Source organism: Lytechinus pictus, chromosome 2 (genome assembly GCF_037042905.1).
Source record: "Lytechinus pictus isolate F3 Inbred chromosome 2, Lp3.0, whole genome shotgun sequence".
NCBI lineage: Eukaryota > Metazoa > Echinodermata > Echinoidea > Temnopleuroida > Toxopneustidae > Lytechinus > Lytechinus pictus.
In genome coordinates, this window is record NC_087246.1 from 18,250,341 (window position 1) to 18,268,199 (window position 17,859).

The window sequence follows — 17,859 nt, forward strand, 5'->3', positions numbered from 1 at the left end:
ACTAAAGTTCCAAATACTTACCATATTCTGTAGCATACATTATGGAATATGTTGATGACGTATTAAAAGAGAAAATGTTAGTATTTCTGATTATCGAAGCCAAACTGTTCTTGACTAATGCATTTTCTTGATATTTGTGTTAAACTCACCTGTTAGTTCGTGAAACTATATAAAAAATGCGATAGCCTATCAACATTGAAATATGAAAATATCTCCCCGGCTTTAACCATATTCTAAAATAATGATGATAATAATAATAAAGCGAGCATGAAAGAATAATAATGATAAAAATAGACACCCTGGTCACTTCATTGCTTGAGTTCTGTCGATTGGTAAATTTCATCTTTAACAAATTCAAATCACCCACAGCTGTAGTTTGAATAATAATAATGTTCGATTGATTGATTGTATTTATTCGCTTTTTCATTTCAAAGTCAAACAAACAAACAAACAAAGATAGTAAGTACAAGGTAAATTATAAAATATGGAAATGAAAAAAAAAATGAAATGAAAAAATAGACGAACGACAGCAATAAATAAGTAACCAAACTTTAATAGATATTGCCATAACTTTATTCCCTATGTACTTGTGGAAATAATAATTCTTAAAGAATGATTCGCTTTCAGATCAGATGTTCGTATACTGATTAGTGTTACTGAATAGATCGTCATGTTTACATAAAATACACATAATTCCCAGCCTGTAAAGATTTCTGATGCTCTCTATATATGTAAAGCTGTAATTCGGAGCATCTGACGGCTTTTCGTTATAGCTGATGCTATCGGCAAAGGAAGGAAAGATGAAAAGGTCAGAGTAGGTTAATGGTCGGTACTAGCGCCTTTCGACAAAAGACCTCAAGCAATACTTTCATCGATATTTTGGTCTCATCATATATCCATCCTATTCAACGAACATGGAAGCTGACGAAAAAAAAAGACATATGCGCACCGACGTCAAGGAAATTATAGAGAAGTTAGGCGTTTAACATAATGGCAAGAATATATTAAAGGGATATTGACAAAACAAAAATAGAAATGATAAAATAGATTAGAGAGAAACAGGGTGTGTGTGGGTGTGTGAGGGTGGTGTGAGAAATGTGTGTATTATAGATTGTGTGATGGTGAATGGGGTGTGTTGCGCGAAGTAGTGCGGGTGCGTGAGGTGTGCGTTGAACGATTACAGGGAGAGAACGATAGATGAATATCCTGGGTGTGCACATGTAAGGTGTGTGTGCCTGGGTGGGTGCGTTAGGGTTAGGGTGTGTTGTGTTAGTATGGGTATCTACATAGATCCAATCCAGTAAATAATATACAAAACTTAAAAACCTAGCTACAATAGACGTACTAGTGAGTTAAATACGTAAGTTTCAAACTTTGATAGAAATCGTCATAACTTATTATCTAGTAAGCATTAAAAAACACCCAGACACAATTTAATAGGATTTTTTTCCCCAAAATAAGTTAAAATTTATCAGAATCGTTTTAAACCTTGAATCTTATCTTCTTCATATTATTCATATTTTTGTTATACCTGATTGACAAATTAAATTCAGGCATATTATAATTATTCACAATTTCATCTTTTCAATATCAATTTTTACCAAAAAAATATACCTGTATATAAGAATGACAACATTGATGAAAATAGTGATGTCAGACAGGTGAGCTACACTGTCATGTTTACTGTATACATGTTTATTGTATACATTCAACGGCGTGCAGCTTCCGGAGCATGTAGGCCTATAAATATGTCACCTATTACTGAAATGAATGCAGGAAAAGATACTTACTATTGTTTTTATTATTTTTATTTAAATGAAAGTATACTCATTCAAGACACCAAATGGTTCAGGGCCGGCGGAACCGGATGGGGGAAGGTTTGAGCTCGCCCTTTTTTCAATAAAAGTGTTAAAAAAAGACCCGTAAAATTACTATCTGATTATCATTTTTTGTCTGTCAGCCCAACCCATTTCAGTTCAACCCCCGCCCCAATTTCAAAACCCATTGGCGTAATGAGGAGCTGAGTTAAAAAAATCTTGCACGTTTAAGGAAAAAAAAAGACGAGTAAAGTGAGCGAGCTTTAGAATTTAAATTTAAGTGAAAAGAAAACTGTCGTACATTTTGCATGTGGAAAAGTCATACAAGAAAGATATTCAAGAATAATATATAATAAATATATATATATATATATATAAGCAAATACATATTTTTGGGGGATGGGTCTATACCCCGCCACACGGCACAAGCTATAACACTGTTATTTGATTTCATCCGTTAAAAACAACATTTAGTCCATACCATTACATGATAAAAAGTGTGTTGAAGTGGAAGGTATGATGTAGGGCTGCGATTCCACAATCGATTGATATTTCATCATTTCATCACTTGGACTGCACTAATTTGATTTTACAGTGAGCAGCAGAAGATCGCCTGCTCACATAAATGGTGTTTTGCAGGCTCAGTCCAAAATGGAATCGTTCTAATATATTTTTATTGCATTATAGTGTAAAGTAACGCGCATCAGCACTCGAGCTAGTAATTCACCCATATAAGAATTGAACCGATAAAAAGCAAGAGATCTAGGACGATGGGACTGTTTAATACAAATAGGAAGTCAATATACCACTGTAGCAAACATGCACTCTCGAATATTTATGAATGATAGTTAAATTGTTTTAACTGCTTGGCATACGCTACAGGAAAATTACTTCATGCAACATTAGGAGATCTCTTATTAAAACTTTGCACCTTCCAAGAAATAGAAATTATGCATCAAAATGATTAAGGGGGCAGTTTGCTACATTTCGATTGCTTAAGGTGGAGGAGTGCGTACTGGAGAAGGTGGAAATATGGCACCCACCCCAAACGAAGGGGAATGAAACCTTGGAACAAGTAAGCTTCTATCGAAACAGAAAAATCGAAGAATAAGGACAAAGAAAGTTTGAGAAAAATCGGACAAAATAATAATGAGAAAGTTACGAGCATTTGAATATTGCAATCACTAATGCTATAGAGATCCTCTCATTGGCAATGCGATAGGGATGTGTGATGTCACATGTGAACAACTTTCCCTTTGATGGACTATAAACTACCCCTAAAAATATGTCTCCTGCTTTTTCTATACAAACTCTTTATCCATGATGTATTCCTTTAAAAATCTGCATTACATGCCCTCCTATAGAAAGAACACATGATCTACCGATAGATGTGATAAAAGAGGCAGTTTAAGTGAAATATATGCTAAAGTAATGAGGAGAGTTGTTCACAAGTGACATCACACATATTTGTCGCATTGCCAATGTGAGGATCTCCATACCATTGGTGATCGCAATATTCAAATGCTCATAACTTTTTCATTATTTGTCCGATCTTTCTCAATCTTTCGTTGATCTGTTTCTTTGATTTTTCTGTTTTCACACAAGCTATCTTGTTCCAAAGGTTTCATTCTCCTTTCAGGCAAAATCATCTCAACCGTTTTCACGGTTTTGTTTTAGGTTGTTGTATGATCGCTCGTTTGGGTGCAGATTGTCCCTCAGAGGGTCAAACAAGTACAAAATCAAGCAGCTTTGCACTTTTCCATATTAGGTGGACGGTGATATCAATATTGCTTTTGGGGTGCAAACTTGCACCTGTATATAGAGTGCGAAAAGCTATCCCCACTTAGACTTCATTTTGATGGATACTAGCTCTAGCGTTTTTACCAAAATATTTTGTATACCAACTTGTTTGTACATGGACTGTGTGAGGATAGAGGAAATTGTTAACATTTAGAATATCAATTTCCATTGTAAATTTTGCTTTGGATTATTATTTCTACTTGATTTTATAGCCAATTATTCTGCGTCTTTTTCGGATATTTTTGAATTATTTGCCTATGCTTGGACATTATTGGTGAACAGGAAGGTTCAAAATCGACTTGGGCAGAATACGGGTATAGTGTTCCAAAATGAGGAACTTTGCATAATTATGAGGTCTTCAGTTAGTGAGACAGGCCTAGTAGAAGGCATACATCTTAAAAGCATTATCCTTATCATGAATACATTCACGATTTCCAAAGTTTATTTTCTCATACAAACGTGAACAGAAAATATTTACATGGTATAAACTTCTAAATGATTATTTCCTTTTCTTCAAATTTTGTATAACCCATTTTTCACAGATATCTAACTTCCTGTATATACCCAAGTGCACAAATTTCAGGATCCATTGCACAATTTCAAATGCAACAAGAGGCGGAGATTTGGCTGTCCAAAAACGAATTGATAAAGGATATTGGACGTACATGAAGTTAATATGATTCCTCTTATCTATATAATATCAACCTTATTTCTCATATGGTATTTAATGAAAGCAATGACAAGTACCAAGGAATAGATCAATGGCGTAAATCCGACCGATGAACCTAATGTTCGGGGGGGGGGGGGGGTGATCTGTTGTTACATTTAGACCAATTATTGTAAACATCATATATATTTGGTCCTTAGAAAATTATATTAATTCGCAACAAATATCAATTAATTGACTTTTCATTATTATAATTTTTTTAGTCTAAACTTTCTGTCACCGGTAATGCACTAAATATTATTATTAAGCCCATCCATAAACTTGACATCGATGGCGGCTCATATTAATCGTGGGGGGGGGGGGTATTTATGATAATGATGATGGTTATAATGATAAGGATAATTGTGAATATTTTCTGCCCTTTGCTCTTGTATATATATATATATATATATATATATATATATATATGTGTGTGTGTGTGTGTTTGTATATATATATATATATATATATGCACACATTTATTTACTTGAATAATCATAGGATTGGGTTAGTCTCCCTATACTCATCACTCTCGTGGTGTTGCTCCTGATTGATATATTTGGCCAGAATTGAAAAGCCTACAAAAATCTATCGATCAGCCTTAGGGGTGCATAAAACACATCTGATGATCTCGAGCACATCTGCATCTAAATTTTTATCAGATAGGTATTTCGATCAGGGAAATAGGTCAATAGTTCTGCTAGTAAAATATGGTGGAAAAAAGACCACCTATATAGATATAACAAAGTCACCTTATCTCCAAAACTCATTTATTATATTATTGAATAAGATTGAAATTGCTGAATGAAATGTTTAAAGGAAGTGTAAACATCTAAGAAACAGGAATACTCCAATAGGTTATACCTAATCCTCAATAATTATCATCATCATCAACTTCGTCGTGACGCTGTGCATTAAGTACAAAATAATGCCTGAATCTTATGTGCATTCTAAACATCTCGAACGGATGAGGTCTTAAGAGTTTGTTGAAGATTCGCAAACTGTCAGTCTAAAAAAATCCCCTGCGGCAGATTGCTCTATTGAGCCTCTGTTAAACATTAGCTAATACTTGTTTTCCGCAAACAACTTCACCTCAGACATTTTCACCTCTGACAAATTTACTCATGCCTTATTACAGTAAGTTGGACCTCTAACATTTCACATGTGAGAGTATTGTATCTATCATTTTTTACCCATAGAAATTAAAATTTGAACATTTTTAGCGAATCTCTCTATTTCCTCTGCCTTTGTTATATGAATTAAACTAGAAAATCAGCACTCGTAGTGCAGTCACTATACAAGCACTGTAAGTGCTAAATTAGCACTTAATTTTTTACAGTGTTATATCATTAGTGACGAGTATCGTTATTACACATTGTTACACGGAGTTATTACACGTATATAATTGATTTCCTTTTGTAGTAATTTGTATAGTTTCCGTTTTGATTCGTTTTTGGATTGAGTTGAAAAAACAAACTTAAAGCTACTTTAAGTGTTACTTAAATCCTAGCACTATATTGTGCGGTGTGTTTTTTAAATAAAGAACATTATTGGAATGCAAGTAAGGTTAGAGTAGACACAATTTCTATCTACTTGATTTAAAGCTTTATACTCATATAAGCATAAAACTAATGTATCGAAACAATAAAACAATCCTTTATTACGGGTCTGAAGATAACAACTTAGAAAGAAATATTCAGGCATACAATTTACATATTACGGCATCATATTCACAAAATTCTATATTATTATGATAAAACCAGAATACTGCACCAATCAAGGTCACTAGCATCTCTTGATCTGGTGGGGAACTTGAAAGAGATGGAGAGAGGGGTGATAGGCATGATGCGTTACAGACAAAAAAGTCAGAAAAAGGGGAAAGACTTAGAAAGATAGAGGGCGAGAAAATGAAACAAAACAATTATCGCTGTGCCTGGTGAGTTAGTAAAAGAAACTAAGAATGAGACAAAGGGAAAGAGAGAGAGAGAGAGAGGGAAAGAGAAAATTGTGGAATTTTGATATGAGATAGATAAAATATACCTTACATCAAGTAGTTAATGCTATACCTAAAAAAAACTGTGTCGCCTTCTTAAACACTAAAGTACCATTTCCCTTAAGGAAAATGGTTCGTGTCAAAGCTGGCAATCTAAAGGATTTTACGTCATTGTTTGTTTGCTCAATTATAAGGGCTGGTCATATATATATATAGGTCTTTGTGATTGAAAATACCATCAGCCTTTCTACTTACTGGCTAACCCCAAAACTATGCTTTTTCAATTTTTGCATGTGTATCAGTTTTTTTTTATTTGATAGGTTACCATTCCGATGAGCTTCTATGCAGGCCTCACGTCAGCTTGCAATACTAACTATATAGGAAACTTCTGAAAGCACAACATTTCATGGCAAAAATGCCAGACAATCGATTCGGGAGGAAGCCGTATATCAAAAAGGGTAGGAAATGTAATGTAGATCTATGTTAATGAGGATGAGCTGCTGCTCCTGTGAGAAAAGCAAGCCACATCTCAGAAGATAACAGAAACTCGGCTCAGAGGCGATGACATATACCGGCGAGAGCTCGGCTGAAAATGCAAGCGAATTTGATTTGTGCGACCGAAGCTTCTATCCCGCGGCCGTACTTGTAACCCAAGCTCCACGGCTTCACACAAGGAACGAGCTCGCACACATGAAGCGGACACGACCGCTTGGACTACTATACAACTTAATAATGCATGTATGTTAGAGGTAGCCAAAGTGATGAGTTGATATCTACAGTAGATCGTGTTTAGGCTCCAGTGAGATACCAACCCTCGACAAGAATCCAGGTTAATATAAAGGAGTTTGTGGTTTCTTTCTTTTATTCGTGTTTGTTTTGAATGGGGTAAAGGTCTACATAGTAAAAGGTCAGCGTGGCATCAGGGAGTACTTGTCCTCTAATTTGTCTGTTTTCATGAATTTCACTAAGGACACTTAAATCACGAAAGCAGACGGCACGGTCGCGGGATAGCAAGCACTAGTGGCCAACTGGGAAGCCACTACACTTCAAGGCTTTTCTTGCTCTTCTTTTATTCCATCCGAGGAATATACGTCGTATGTTTTTCCCGTTGTTCATTTTTTTTCGTGGAAGTATACCCCAGGATGCTGAATGAATTAAGAAGGAAAAACAATTTTGTCTCATATATAATGTATGATGTCGAAATCCTCTCAATTTACAAGACAAAGTCATCGAAATGTATTGGATGAACTGTAGGATAGCATCACATACTCGTTAAAGAGCAAACGTTTATTGTTTAATTGTTTCGCATTGATTCATCAAGGAGTTAATTCATATTTCTGGTTTAAAGTAATCACCGCTCTCTTTAAAATTGGCCTATATACTGACGTATTAATTCTCAATGAAAGCTGCACGAATAACATAATAACCCTTAGCAGGTAAACGGATCAAAAGCTTGGAAAAATATCCATCAACTCCTCTTGGATCATTATGAAACCCTCCTAAAGGAGAATACAGTGGATTGTAAATGTTTCAAGAATATTCAAACTGAAGAAAAATAATAAAAATACCTCATTGTAGAAATACCCTATCTTATTAACGCAAGAGACAGGAAAAAAGTGGAATCTTCTCTTAATTATGACGTCTTTACTTCAAATTCGACTATATTTTGTTTAAGGAAGCATAAATGTGAATTCAGCATTGTCTACAAATCATTTGAACAGGTTGTGTCATGAAAAACACACTGCTGTTATCATGATTATAGTCATAATCATAGGAAAAAGTTCATTCGTTGCGTTCAAAATGATGTTACCTTCTGCTTCCCGTAAAAGTGCTCCAGTTGGGAAAGATTGGTTCTTCTATTTTTGAGGATATCGTATAATGAGATTTGACTTACTTGACCTTTCTTTACGCTGCGATCGAGTTTGTTGGTTTTGATCTTCAACCAGCTCAGAAAGCCTGTCACCTGTCTACTTTGCCAAGAGAGTTTACCTCGCTCCCTGTCAGCGCACAAGCCTTGACATACCTAGCTATCGATCCACCTTGGACTGCATCCTCAAATGTATCGATTCTTGAAGGATTGCTTACATCTGCATTATATTAGCATACTGTTGTTTATTCCACGAAGCGAAATTAATGATGACACATTATCCCTTCTGTTCTCTCTCGGAATGCAGCCAATGAATGATCTCACTCGAGTGGTTTATAAATGCTGGCTCACATCATTCTGAGATATCAATGGGAAAGGCGTCGAACAATTATTAGGTGTCAACACTTCACGCTCACATTGCAGTATAGCTATCAAAGCAATAAGATGAAACTGTGGATTTTCCATTTAATTGTTTATTTGGAGGCAAGTAACGATTGAACATATTTTAAAGCGCATTATAGACATTCTGCGAGTCTGATTTTTCATTTTACCTCTTGAGCTTTCGAAACACCTGCGACATTCGTGCAAAGGAAGTTACCGAATACATTTATGAGATAATTTTGGTGGATTCGTGAATCGTTAACGGCAAAACTACCTTGCAGACACCTGCCACAGGAGCTGTATATACCATTCATTATATATATATATACAAATTTATTGGCTGAATGTCATTCTTATATTTTTCACCCAACTTTAATAAACCTCATCATATAAGATGTAATTTGAACATGAAAATTTTCCATCCGTCACTATCGGGTAGACGTACCTGTTTCTCTTTATAAATCATCAGTACATCGAACCTATCATATAGACTTATCAAGCAGACACATAGAAGAGAAAGTAAGTCTGTATCACAAGATGGGAGATTTTATATGAACTTCACAAGGCACAACCATCTGCTATCTTTGGAAGTGTATGTGATTAATGATCCACACATTTTTCATTGCATTAAAAGTGATGATTTCTTCTTCTTTTTTCAACAAAAAGGAACATGATATTCTCCAGCTATTCCATTTGCAGATGCACGCTATTTAACGGATTGGTTTTCCCCTTTTTGTTTGTTAGAGGACATTCTCACTTTCCAGGAGTTCTTAGCACTGCAAGGATTCGCGTATATGAATGATTGACCAAATAAAACGTTATGAAATGTTTAACCTACTTTATGATCTTTCGTACATGTTCTTGTCCAAGTAGTTGATGGACTTATTTGCACGCTGTTCGACGCTTTCTCAGCCATGTAATAATGAAATAGGTTACCAAAAAGGAAGCTGAGAATATTTCACATAGAAGTGGTTTCTAATTTGATGGGTTTCTTTTCCCCCTTTTCTCTAAAGTAGACGCAAATGCGAGACGACCTGGGTTCGGAGGGGTCCAAGTCAGACACGGAGGACCGCGGTGGCCGCGTGACTGGGGGCGGCGGTGGCCCAGGGTCTAGTCCTCCCCCTGCGGAACAGAGCCAAATTGATGTAGTGCTTATAGGTGGTCCCGGTGTTGGGAAGACATCGATTGTAGAGCAGTTTGCACGATGTCAACTGCCATCTCGATACCGATCCACCACCAAGCCATGCGTATACACCTCCGCTGTTATCGCAAACGAACAGATTTATGAGATGAGTATAGTTGATATGCCGGTCATACCTTATTCCCCGTTAGATGGGCGTGCCTGCAGGCGGGCTGCCGCGTCTTGCACATGGGAAGAACTACAATCCTATGCCAACGCCATAGGGACGGCCTCTGTTCTCATCTTTGTATATGACATCACTGCACCGGAGAGCTTCCAGTACATCAAGGATCTGCGAGAACATATTCTGGACTGTTTTGATTCTGATTCCATAGGATACGAGGTACCCATGATCGTAGTAGGCAATAAACAAGATTTACAGAGAATGTCAAGGGTACCTAGACGCCATATCTCTCAAATGGTTAGGAAGACGTGGAAATGTTCCTATGTGGAATGTTCGGCCAAGTTCAATTGGCATGTTGCTTCTCTCTTCAATGAGGTTGTTCGGGTAGTAACAGTAGGTGGGAACAATAAAGAAGGACAGTCTTCGGCATATCGGATACCTCTACGCGCTTGGAGACAGTGCGGGGTGTGTAATATAATGTGATATTAAGAAGTGGTCCGTTCTGGTAAGGGACTTGGAGTTTTAAGGATTAGTTATGAGGTTATTCATTCCATGTCTCCTTCTTTACACAAGTTATCTTTTCATTGTATTAGGAAGTGAGTTTAGTTTGTCACGGTTTATTTCTTTACCTTTGTTTTTTCCCCAAAGAAGAAACCTTATAAAAATGCGGTCTTATACTCATATGCCATTATTGTTCGCAGCGACTCACAACTCTTATGTAAGTCACTTTTGTAAGTTATCAGTGAAAACGATTTGGTGTAACAAGAAAATGATAAGGATGGTAAAATGGATCCAGGGATTGATGTTATAAGGGGAAGTTTGGTGAACATCAATGTATCTTTCTCTAACTTGATAACTTGAATTGAAATGTATTATATTTCTTCTCTATTAATGTATTTCCTTCTCCAAAGGTATACTTATCACATAAATTGTGTAAATCAAATATTCACTTCAAGCGAAAGAAAGATGATATCAGATTTATTCAATGGATCGTACATTTTGGAAGTTTTCTATAACAATTAAAAAAAAAATGATTTTTTGGTGATTGAACGTTTGTACTTGAAATCAATCAATCAGTCAGCGGTCAATCAATCAATCAATAAATCGTGTGCGTACTATGATTCTCATTGTGGATAGTTTTTAGATAGTTTGTTAAAACTTAGTTCAAATGTGCTTCATACATTTTCAACCAAAGAGTTCAATAAAAGCGTATTTATATGGTATGTTTCAAAATGGACCAAGAAATTAGGATTCAATGTATTTGTTAGGTATAAAAGAAAGAATTTAAAATACGAATGTACAAGTGCAATTGTCTTTGTTACGTAATTATGTTTGGTCGTTGCGTATATGAATTAAGTAGATTTTGCTATTGTCAAGTTAAATAAAAACGCGTAGTAGAATAGATAAAAATCCAAAAGCAATATTATTGAAATAATAAAGCACAATACGTGCAATTATTCTTCTTATTTGTATCCTAAAACCTCTTAATAGCAAACTGAATGATAGTTTTAGAGTAGGTCGAATATAGGATTATTTAGCTTGCCCTAAAACTAACGAATGAGGGTCATTTCTTTTTATGAACATACAACAATATTAAGATGCTTAATGTATCATAAAGAAAACCCCTTTGTAAATGAGTGTTCAAATGAAACGGAAAAGTGATTTCCATGTTGAAAAGTTCACATCCTTGGAAGATGGGCCGACCATTCACGTATCTCCTTCGTTCTATCCTCTTCCTTAGAAAGTTCCAAGTTGGTTGAATTTGTTATTTTTATGAAACTTTTAATTACTTGAGATGGAGTCCCATGGATCTGGGTATTTCGAATCTAGAAACAACTGGAATATAAAAATCCCAAACAGATTTATCATTCATTTAAGTCTCATAATTCATGCTGAAATTTTAAGGTCGAGAACCTAATCCGCATACATTCATAATTCCGAAGCTTCGTTATTCCGAAGGTTCGGATATTCCGAAGGTTCGTTATTCCGAAGGTTCATATTTCCGAAGGTTCGTAATTCCGAAGGTTTGTTAGTCCGAAAACGAATTGAGGTTCGTAATTCCGAAGGTTCGTTAGTCCGAAAACTAAATGATTAACTAACTTTATTTCGTTTTCGGATTAACGAACCTTCGGAACAACGAACCTTATTTCGTTTTCGGATAAACGAACCTTCGGAACATCGAACCTTATTTCGTTTTCGGATTATCGAACCTTCGGAATAACGAACCTTTGTAATAACGCCACAAATGTTCGGATTAACGAACCCTTTTACGTTTTCGGATTAACGAACATCGAGGTATAGGCAATGTACGTGTTTCGGAATTACGAACCTTCGGAATAAAGAACCTTCGGAATTACGAACCTTCGGAATTACGAAGTGTAACAGTTAGTCTTATAGTTAACATAACAGTTTGTTATTTATCACAGCTTAAATTAAGTCATTTCAGATATATTCTTCATACTTTAAAACATTGGGTTTGAAGCGGGAAAATGTGACACATAATGACCTGATATCAAGTGATTTACATCTTTTGCCCCGGAAATGTGTTTTAATTGAAAAAAAATATTCAATCATAGTCAAGATATTCAAAATTGAGTTAATGCGACTAAAGATCGTTAGAGAAACAATTTGGTTTGTAATATTTTACTTGTGAATACGTTGTGGAGTGTTACAAACACCTTTTTGAAACACTACCTGAGCTCTGTAACACACATAATTTCAATCAATTAACAGTTCTGATTGGTTGATAATGTGTATGTTGAAAAAATCATCTTGTTTGACAATTGTTGTTTAGGGACTGATTGCTATGAGGGCATATAATAGGTCTGTGCATCCTATTGATGTGATTTGATTTGATTTGGCAAGGTTCCACAACATAAGTCGCATTTTAAAAAACAACAGGCTTGCACAGGATGACCCACGAATTCTCGAAAGCTTATTTCCAGTGGGGTCCTCAAAGCATCTAATATTTTTCGGCCATCTGTAATTTGATATCAGTTACAAAAATAAAGTGACCTTCCCCGATCCCTTTTATTTGATAAATTGAATCGATTCGATTTGAGACAGTAATGGTTCGAACAAAATTGAAGAGAGGGAGATTCGTAACACTTTGTGATTAATACATTTGAGTATATTGACAATGGTTAGCACGATATGGGGGATAATGGGGGATAAATAAAAAAGCCTGGGATAAGAATGACGATTAGTATCTTTGTGGGTGGGCTCTTTCTTTCCAATTTCATAACCATAATCGATTAAACTTGTGTGAGCTGTAAGTTTAATATTGTGGTAATTTCTGACTTTTTCTATTTAGATTTCATGTGAAACAGCAATTGATAAAAAGAATTTGATAAAATTAAAATTGTAGACGATTCAATTCGAGATCAGGCTAATTTTTAAGGCAGCGCGTACTTCATTCTCCGAATATAATGTATTTATGAATATATATATGTATATATATATATTACGCACACACATATATATTTTTTTCTTTAAGTAAAATTTATAACCAAAATATTTATTCTGCCAAATAAAATATAACAATGCATGAAATTTCATGTATCCATTGATATTCCCACTGAAGAAAAAGCTTAACCATGCCCACTTTTGTACATTTCTTATTGGCAAACGTTTCTCCTAAATCAAGAACCACGTCGAAATGAAAAAAAGCCAGCTTTTGGTCTGACTTCATGTGTGTATCGCTTCCTCCAGGCCAGATACAATTTTTCTGACCCAATTCGCGCCATTTTTCGGTGGCATTATGCATAAAACAATATAATATTATGTATTATACATGTCTGCATGCAGTGTGGTACGTCCGATGCGCATAATAAATTTTCCTTCCCCCCTATGGCAAACTAAACCTTTATTCCCCGTTGTTCATTCCCAACTACTCGAAAGGTCTTTGAATCATCCATTAGTGAGAGCTATTTCTATAGGCCCTATTTGTGAATATTCTCTTATTTTACCATGTTTTACTTGCGTTTGTAAGACTAAAGAAAAATGCTGCATGTGTTTATCTTTTTGTGATGAATAGTTAGTATCATTTTGAAGCTTCAGACCTATAGCAATATAGATGATCTAAGCATGACTTTATTCAAGCATCAATATGCTTCTTTCCAGGACCAAATTTTGTTGTATACTATCAACAAATCATTATTTTGTCTAAAGAATCAAAGACTAAAGCATTGTTACTAATCACATTTTGCCCATGTAATATCAAAGAAAGTAAATGCCTATATTTATGCATGTACAAAATAATGTAGGTAAGATTTAGACCTTTCTGTCAAATGAAGAAAAAAACGACTATTGCATGGAGACAAAATTATAACGCAATGAAACTAAATAGAAAGAGGGAAAAGAACATATGTAATGTTACTTAGTAATGATAACCCTAATTTTAGTAGCATATGGGATACGTAAAAAATTGTGTTCTTCATGCGAGGCGTTCCCTTTAAGTGCACTCCCGAGTGCACCATTCCTCTCATATAGGAATTATGTTAAAACCACACGTCCTCATCCACATTCAACTCATCTTACCCCTCTGTCTTTTTGCTTTTTATCTGTCCATCTTTCTGTTTCTCCTTCACCCATCCTTATCTCCCCCTCCCCCTCTCTCTCTCTCTCTCTCTCCCCTCTCGAAATATTCCTATCAACTTGATTTTGTTCCCTTTCGATCTCCCCCTCTCGCTCTCTATCTCTATAGTTCCTGGCTCGCTACAAATGAAATTCAATAAATCAAATTCTTGGAGATATACGCTATAATGGATTTGTTTTTACGAAATGAGAAGATTGCTTTTTTGCGGCGTCATGTTACCCGTTTATGGACGCGGGATTAGTTTGTGTGTATTATACTTGCATTTAAATAAAGCTTTCTAAAAATGTGGTGATTATGGTGGGTATTGTTTTTTTCCAGAGTGCTGTTAACGAATATATTAGCTTGGCCTGTAAACAATCTTAAACCATAAATGGTCAGACAATCTCTTAATATATATAAGCGTTCTTCACAATTATATTATAGAATGCATAAGTCAATTATAGCTTATAAAATTCATCCCACTATATAAGCAGCAATGTATAACGCACAATCTTTACTTAATTATAACCCATAGTATTTGATCCCATATTCGACGATCTTAGAATTGTTGCAAGAAACGAACGTATTTTGCAATTGACTGTAGACTAATGTTAGAAATATAAAACTGATAGAATCAATATCCTCTATAGCCAATATATATATATATAACGTGGAGAAGGTTTACGGTTCACCATGTGTAAAATGAAGAAGGGAAGGAAATTCAGGCAGAAAGATTGAAATGGAAAGACGAGATAGGATGAAAAGTATATATATATATATATATATAAATATATCGATTGATACAAGGAGCCGACCTGAAATAATTTGCAGATTGGAAAATGATTTGCAAGATTTATGAAAGATTTAAAAGGTGAATATCAACGAAAGAACACGTGCTTATAAACTACCCTCTAATCATCATCCCGGGTAAACTTGACCATGAATCCGGGTCTGCTGTTGCCAGAACACATTACGTGTCAAGAATATGACCCGGAATAAGATCCAATCGGTTGACCTTTCCTGGATTAGATCTGAGCCTTTCTGTGTCATATTGGACCTTATTCCAGGTCATTTTATATATTTTTTTTACCTGACACGGGTTGTCGCATCATCAGAAATGGTTTTGGCGTCAAATTTGACCCGAGATTTTTCGGAGTGAACTTTGCACAAAATCCTGTATCCAAAAGATAGTTTCTAAAATGCTTCATAGATGATTAGGCCTACCGTAACGTGACCTGCTATATTGATTTCCCATGTTTGTTTGATAGTTTTATCATGTTTATGTTGAAAGTGAGAGCCTTTTTTGTGACAACTTTTGATGGTATTAAATAGAAATAATATTTGAATTCTTACTTCACTAGAAAAAAAGTGTATTAATAAAAGACGATAGCTGGAACAATGAATATGAGACGTTGTTTTCATTTTCGAAAAAAGTGACGAAGAAAAGGTGCAATGTTTTTGAGGTAAAACCAATAAAATATGTATTCAGTCATGTATTCCTCCATTCATTTCCTTATTATGTACTAAGGGCATAATTCAGGTACAAATTATGCTTAGAGCATTTTTCATTATGAAAGAACACTGCAAGTAAATGCCTTGCTCAAGGAGCCGTGATTGGGACTCGAACCCATGGGTCAAAACTTTACGCCGTTTCTCCTTTTATTTTTCACACCATCAAGATAAGCGCAAGATGATATTCGTGCCGTTTAATACAAGAAAGACCCTCAATTAAAAAACAATGGAGAAAATCATGACAAATTTCCTGGAGAGATATTTGTATTTTGAAAAAGCAGAAAACGATGCTATCAGAGCAAGTTATGTCTTTTCAAATTTATAATTCGTGATTTTTTGTTGTTGCATTGATGTTCATAATTATGCGTACACTCTAAAATGTATGGATAATAAAATAAATGGATAGTAACCGGTTCGATCCTGGATTCGATGAAATGCTAAAGGTTGGATTTAAAATCTCAAGTGATTAAAAATAAAAACTTCGAGATTCAAACATAGATTTGGAGTTCGGCAGGTTACTCTCTGCATGATTTTGTTTATCCATAAAATTTAGAGCGTATGTTTATATTCGCAAAATGTGTGTGTGTGGGTGTTTAAAGGTGTGTTTGTGTGAGTGTGGAGTGAGCGAGCGAGGGAGGAAGGGTGGGTAGGGCTGTGTGAGGGTGTGAGTGAGGGTGTGTGTGCATGTGTTTATGAAGACGTGTGTAAGATGGTGAAAGTGTTAGTGTGAGAGACAGCACAGCACAGTGGGAATGGAAAAATCTTTCAAACAATGGTATTTTGATGTCACACAATGATTTTTGAGAATCAAGCCAAAGTGTTGAAATCGAACTTTATTCTGTCAGCCTTCGGAAACGGTGTGGGTGTGCGTGCGTGTTATCAATAATTTATTCAAGGCTCTTGATATAATATCAGAGATGATTCTCTCTATTCCCTTGGGTGTACTTAGAAGAGTGTTAGTAATATGTTGCCATCATATCATCGCACTCTTCAGGTACTCTCTTCAACTTGAAACATGAGCTCAAATACAGCAGATATCCGTATTGGCTGGCATACTGTTCTGTTATACAGTATTGTGAAATGGAATGCCGTCTAAAAATCATCAGTTATTACATTGCAAGATAATCGTTATTGATATGGATGCATACTATCTGAATAATTTTAAAAAGTGGCGTATTATTTTGGAGTCAACAAAGTTCTCTGAAGAGAAAATGTATAAGATCAGAAATGTCGAGATGTCCAGACTTCAGATTCTATAGAAATGGCTGGAGAATGCTGCTGGTGCGCTAGCATACCGTTGCGTGTAATCACCATCGGTATTCACGCGTGTAATGACATACCACTGAACGATTTGTACAGTCAAGCGTGTCACACGGGAGATCATCGAGAAGGAAATATGTGGAAAAAGAGGAAAGATGAGAAAGATAATGAGAGATCTTCGAAGAAGGAAAAGGAAAACACGACGACGAAGAAGAAGAAGAAAGAGAAAAGAAGAAAATGAAAAATAAAAAGAAGGTCGAATGAGGGGAGAGGGCGGATGAGAGTATAGCAAAAATAGCAAGTCGATATTAAAGAAGATAGTTCTTATAAAGCTTAGCGATGATCTGTGGAAGTCTTGAAAAAATAATAAATAAATCGTCGAAGTTTATAACCCAAAGGAAGACCAACCATCAAGTGTTTCTCTACTAAAACAATTGTTACAGCTCCCCCCTCATTCTTCAAATCGATAATCAAAGAATATTTGGGTAACGTATCCCACATTACATCGAAGAAAGCGAGAAACAGATTGGTTCATCCCATCTCACACTTGTATTTCGAACTGTCACAAACAAAACACCACCGAAATCCACACACATCCATCCAGCCCCACACACCCACACTCATCCACGCACACACACACACA

The 17,859-nt window shown here is 35.6% G+C and overlaps 1 protein-coding gene across 1 annotated transcript; it reads left to right on the plus strand.

Moving 5' to 3' along the window:
* The first annotated feature begins 5,993 nt into the window (after positions 1-5,993).
* Positions 5,994-15,847, plus strand: LOC129274471 (ras-like protein family member 10A). The gene has a single exon (XM_064111853.1). The coding sequence runs from the start codon at positions 9,587-9,589 to the stop codon at positions 10,349-10,351; it is 765 nt and encodes a 254-aa protein (XP_063967923.1). The 5' UTR covers positions 5,994-9,586; the 3' UTR covers positions 10,352-15,847.
* The last annotated feature ends 2,012 nt before the right edge of the window (positions 15,848-17,859 follow it).

Bases quoted from the DNA above. Each gene is read 5' to 3' on its own strand.
- LOC129274471 (XM_064111853.1), top strand. From the start codon at position 9,587: ATGCGAGACGACCTGGGTTCGGAGGGGTCCAAGTCAGACACGGAGGAC.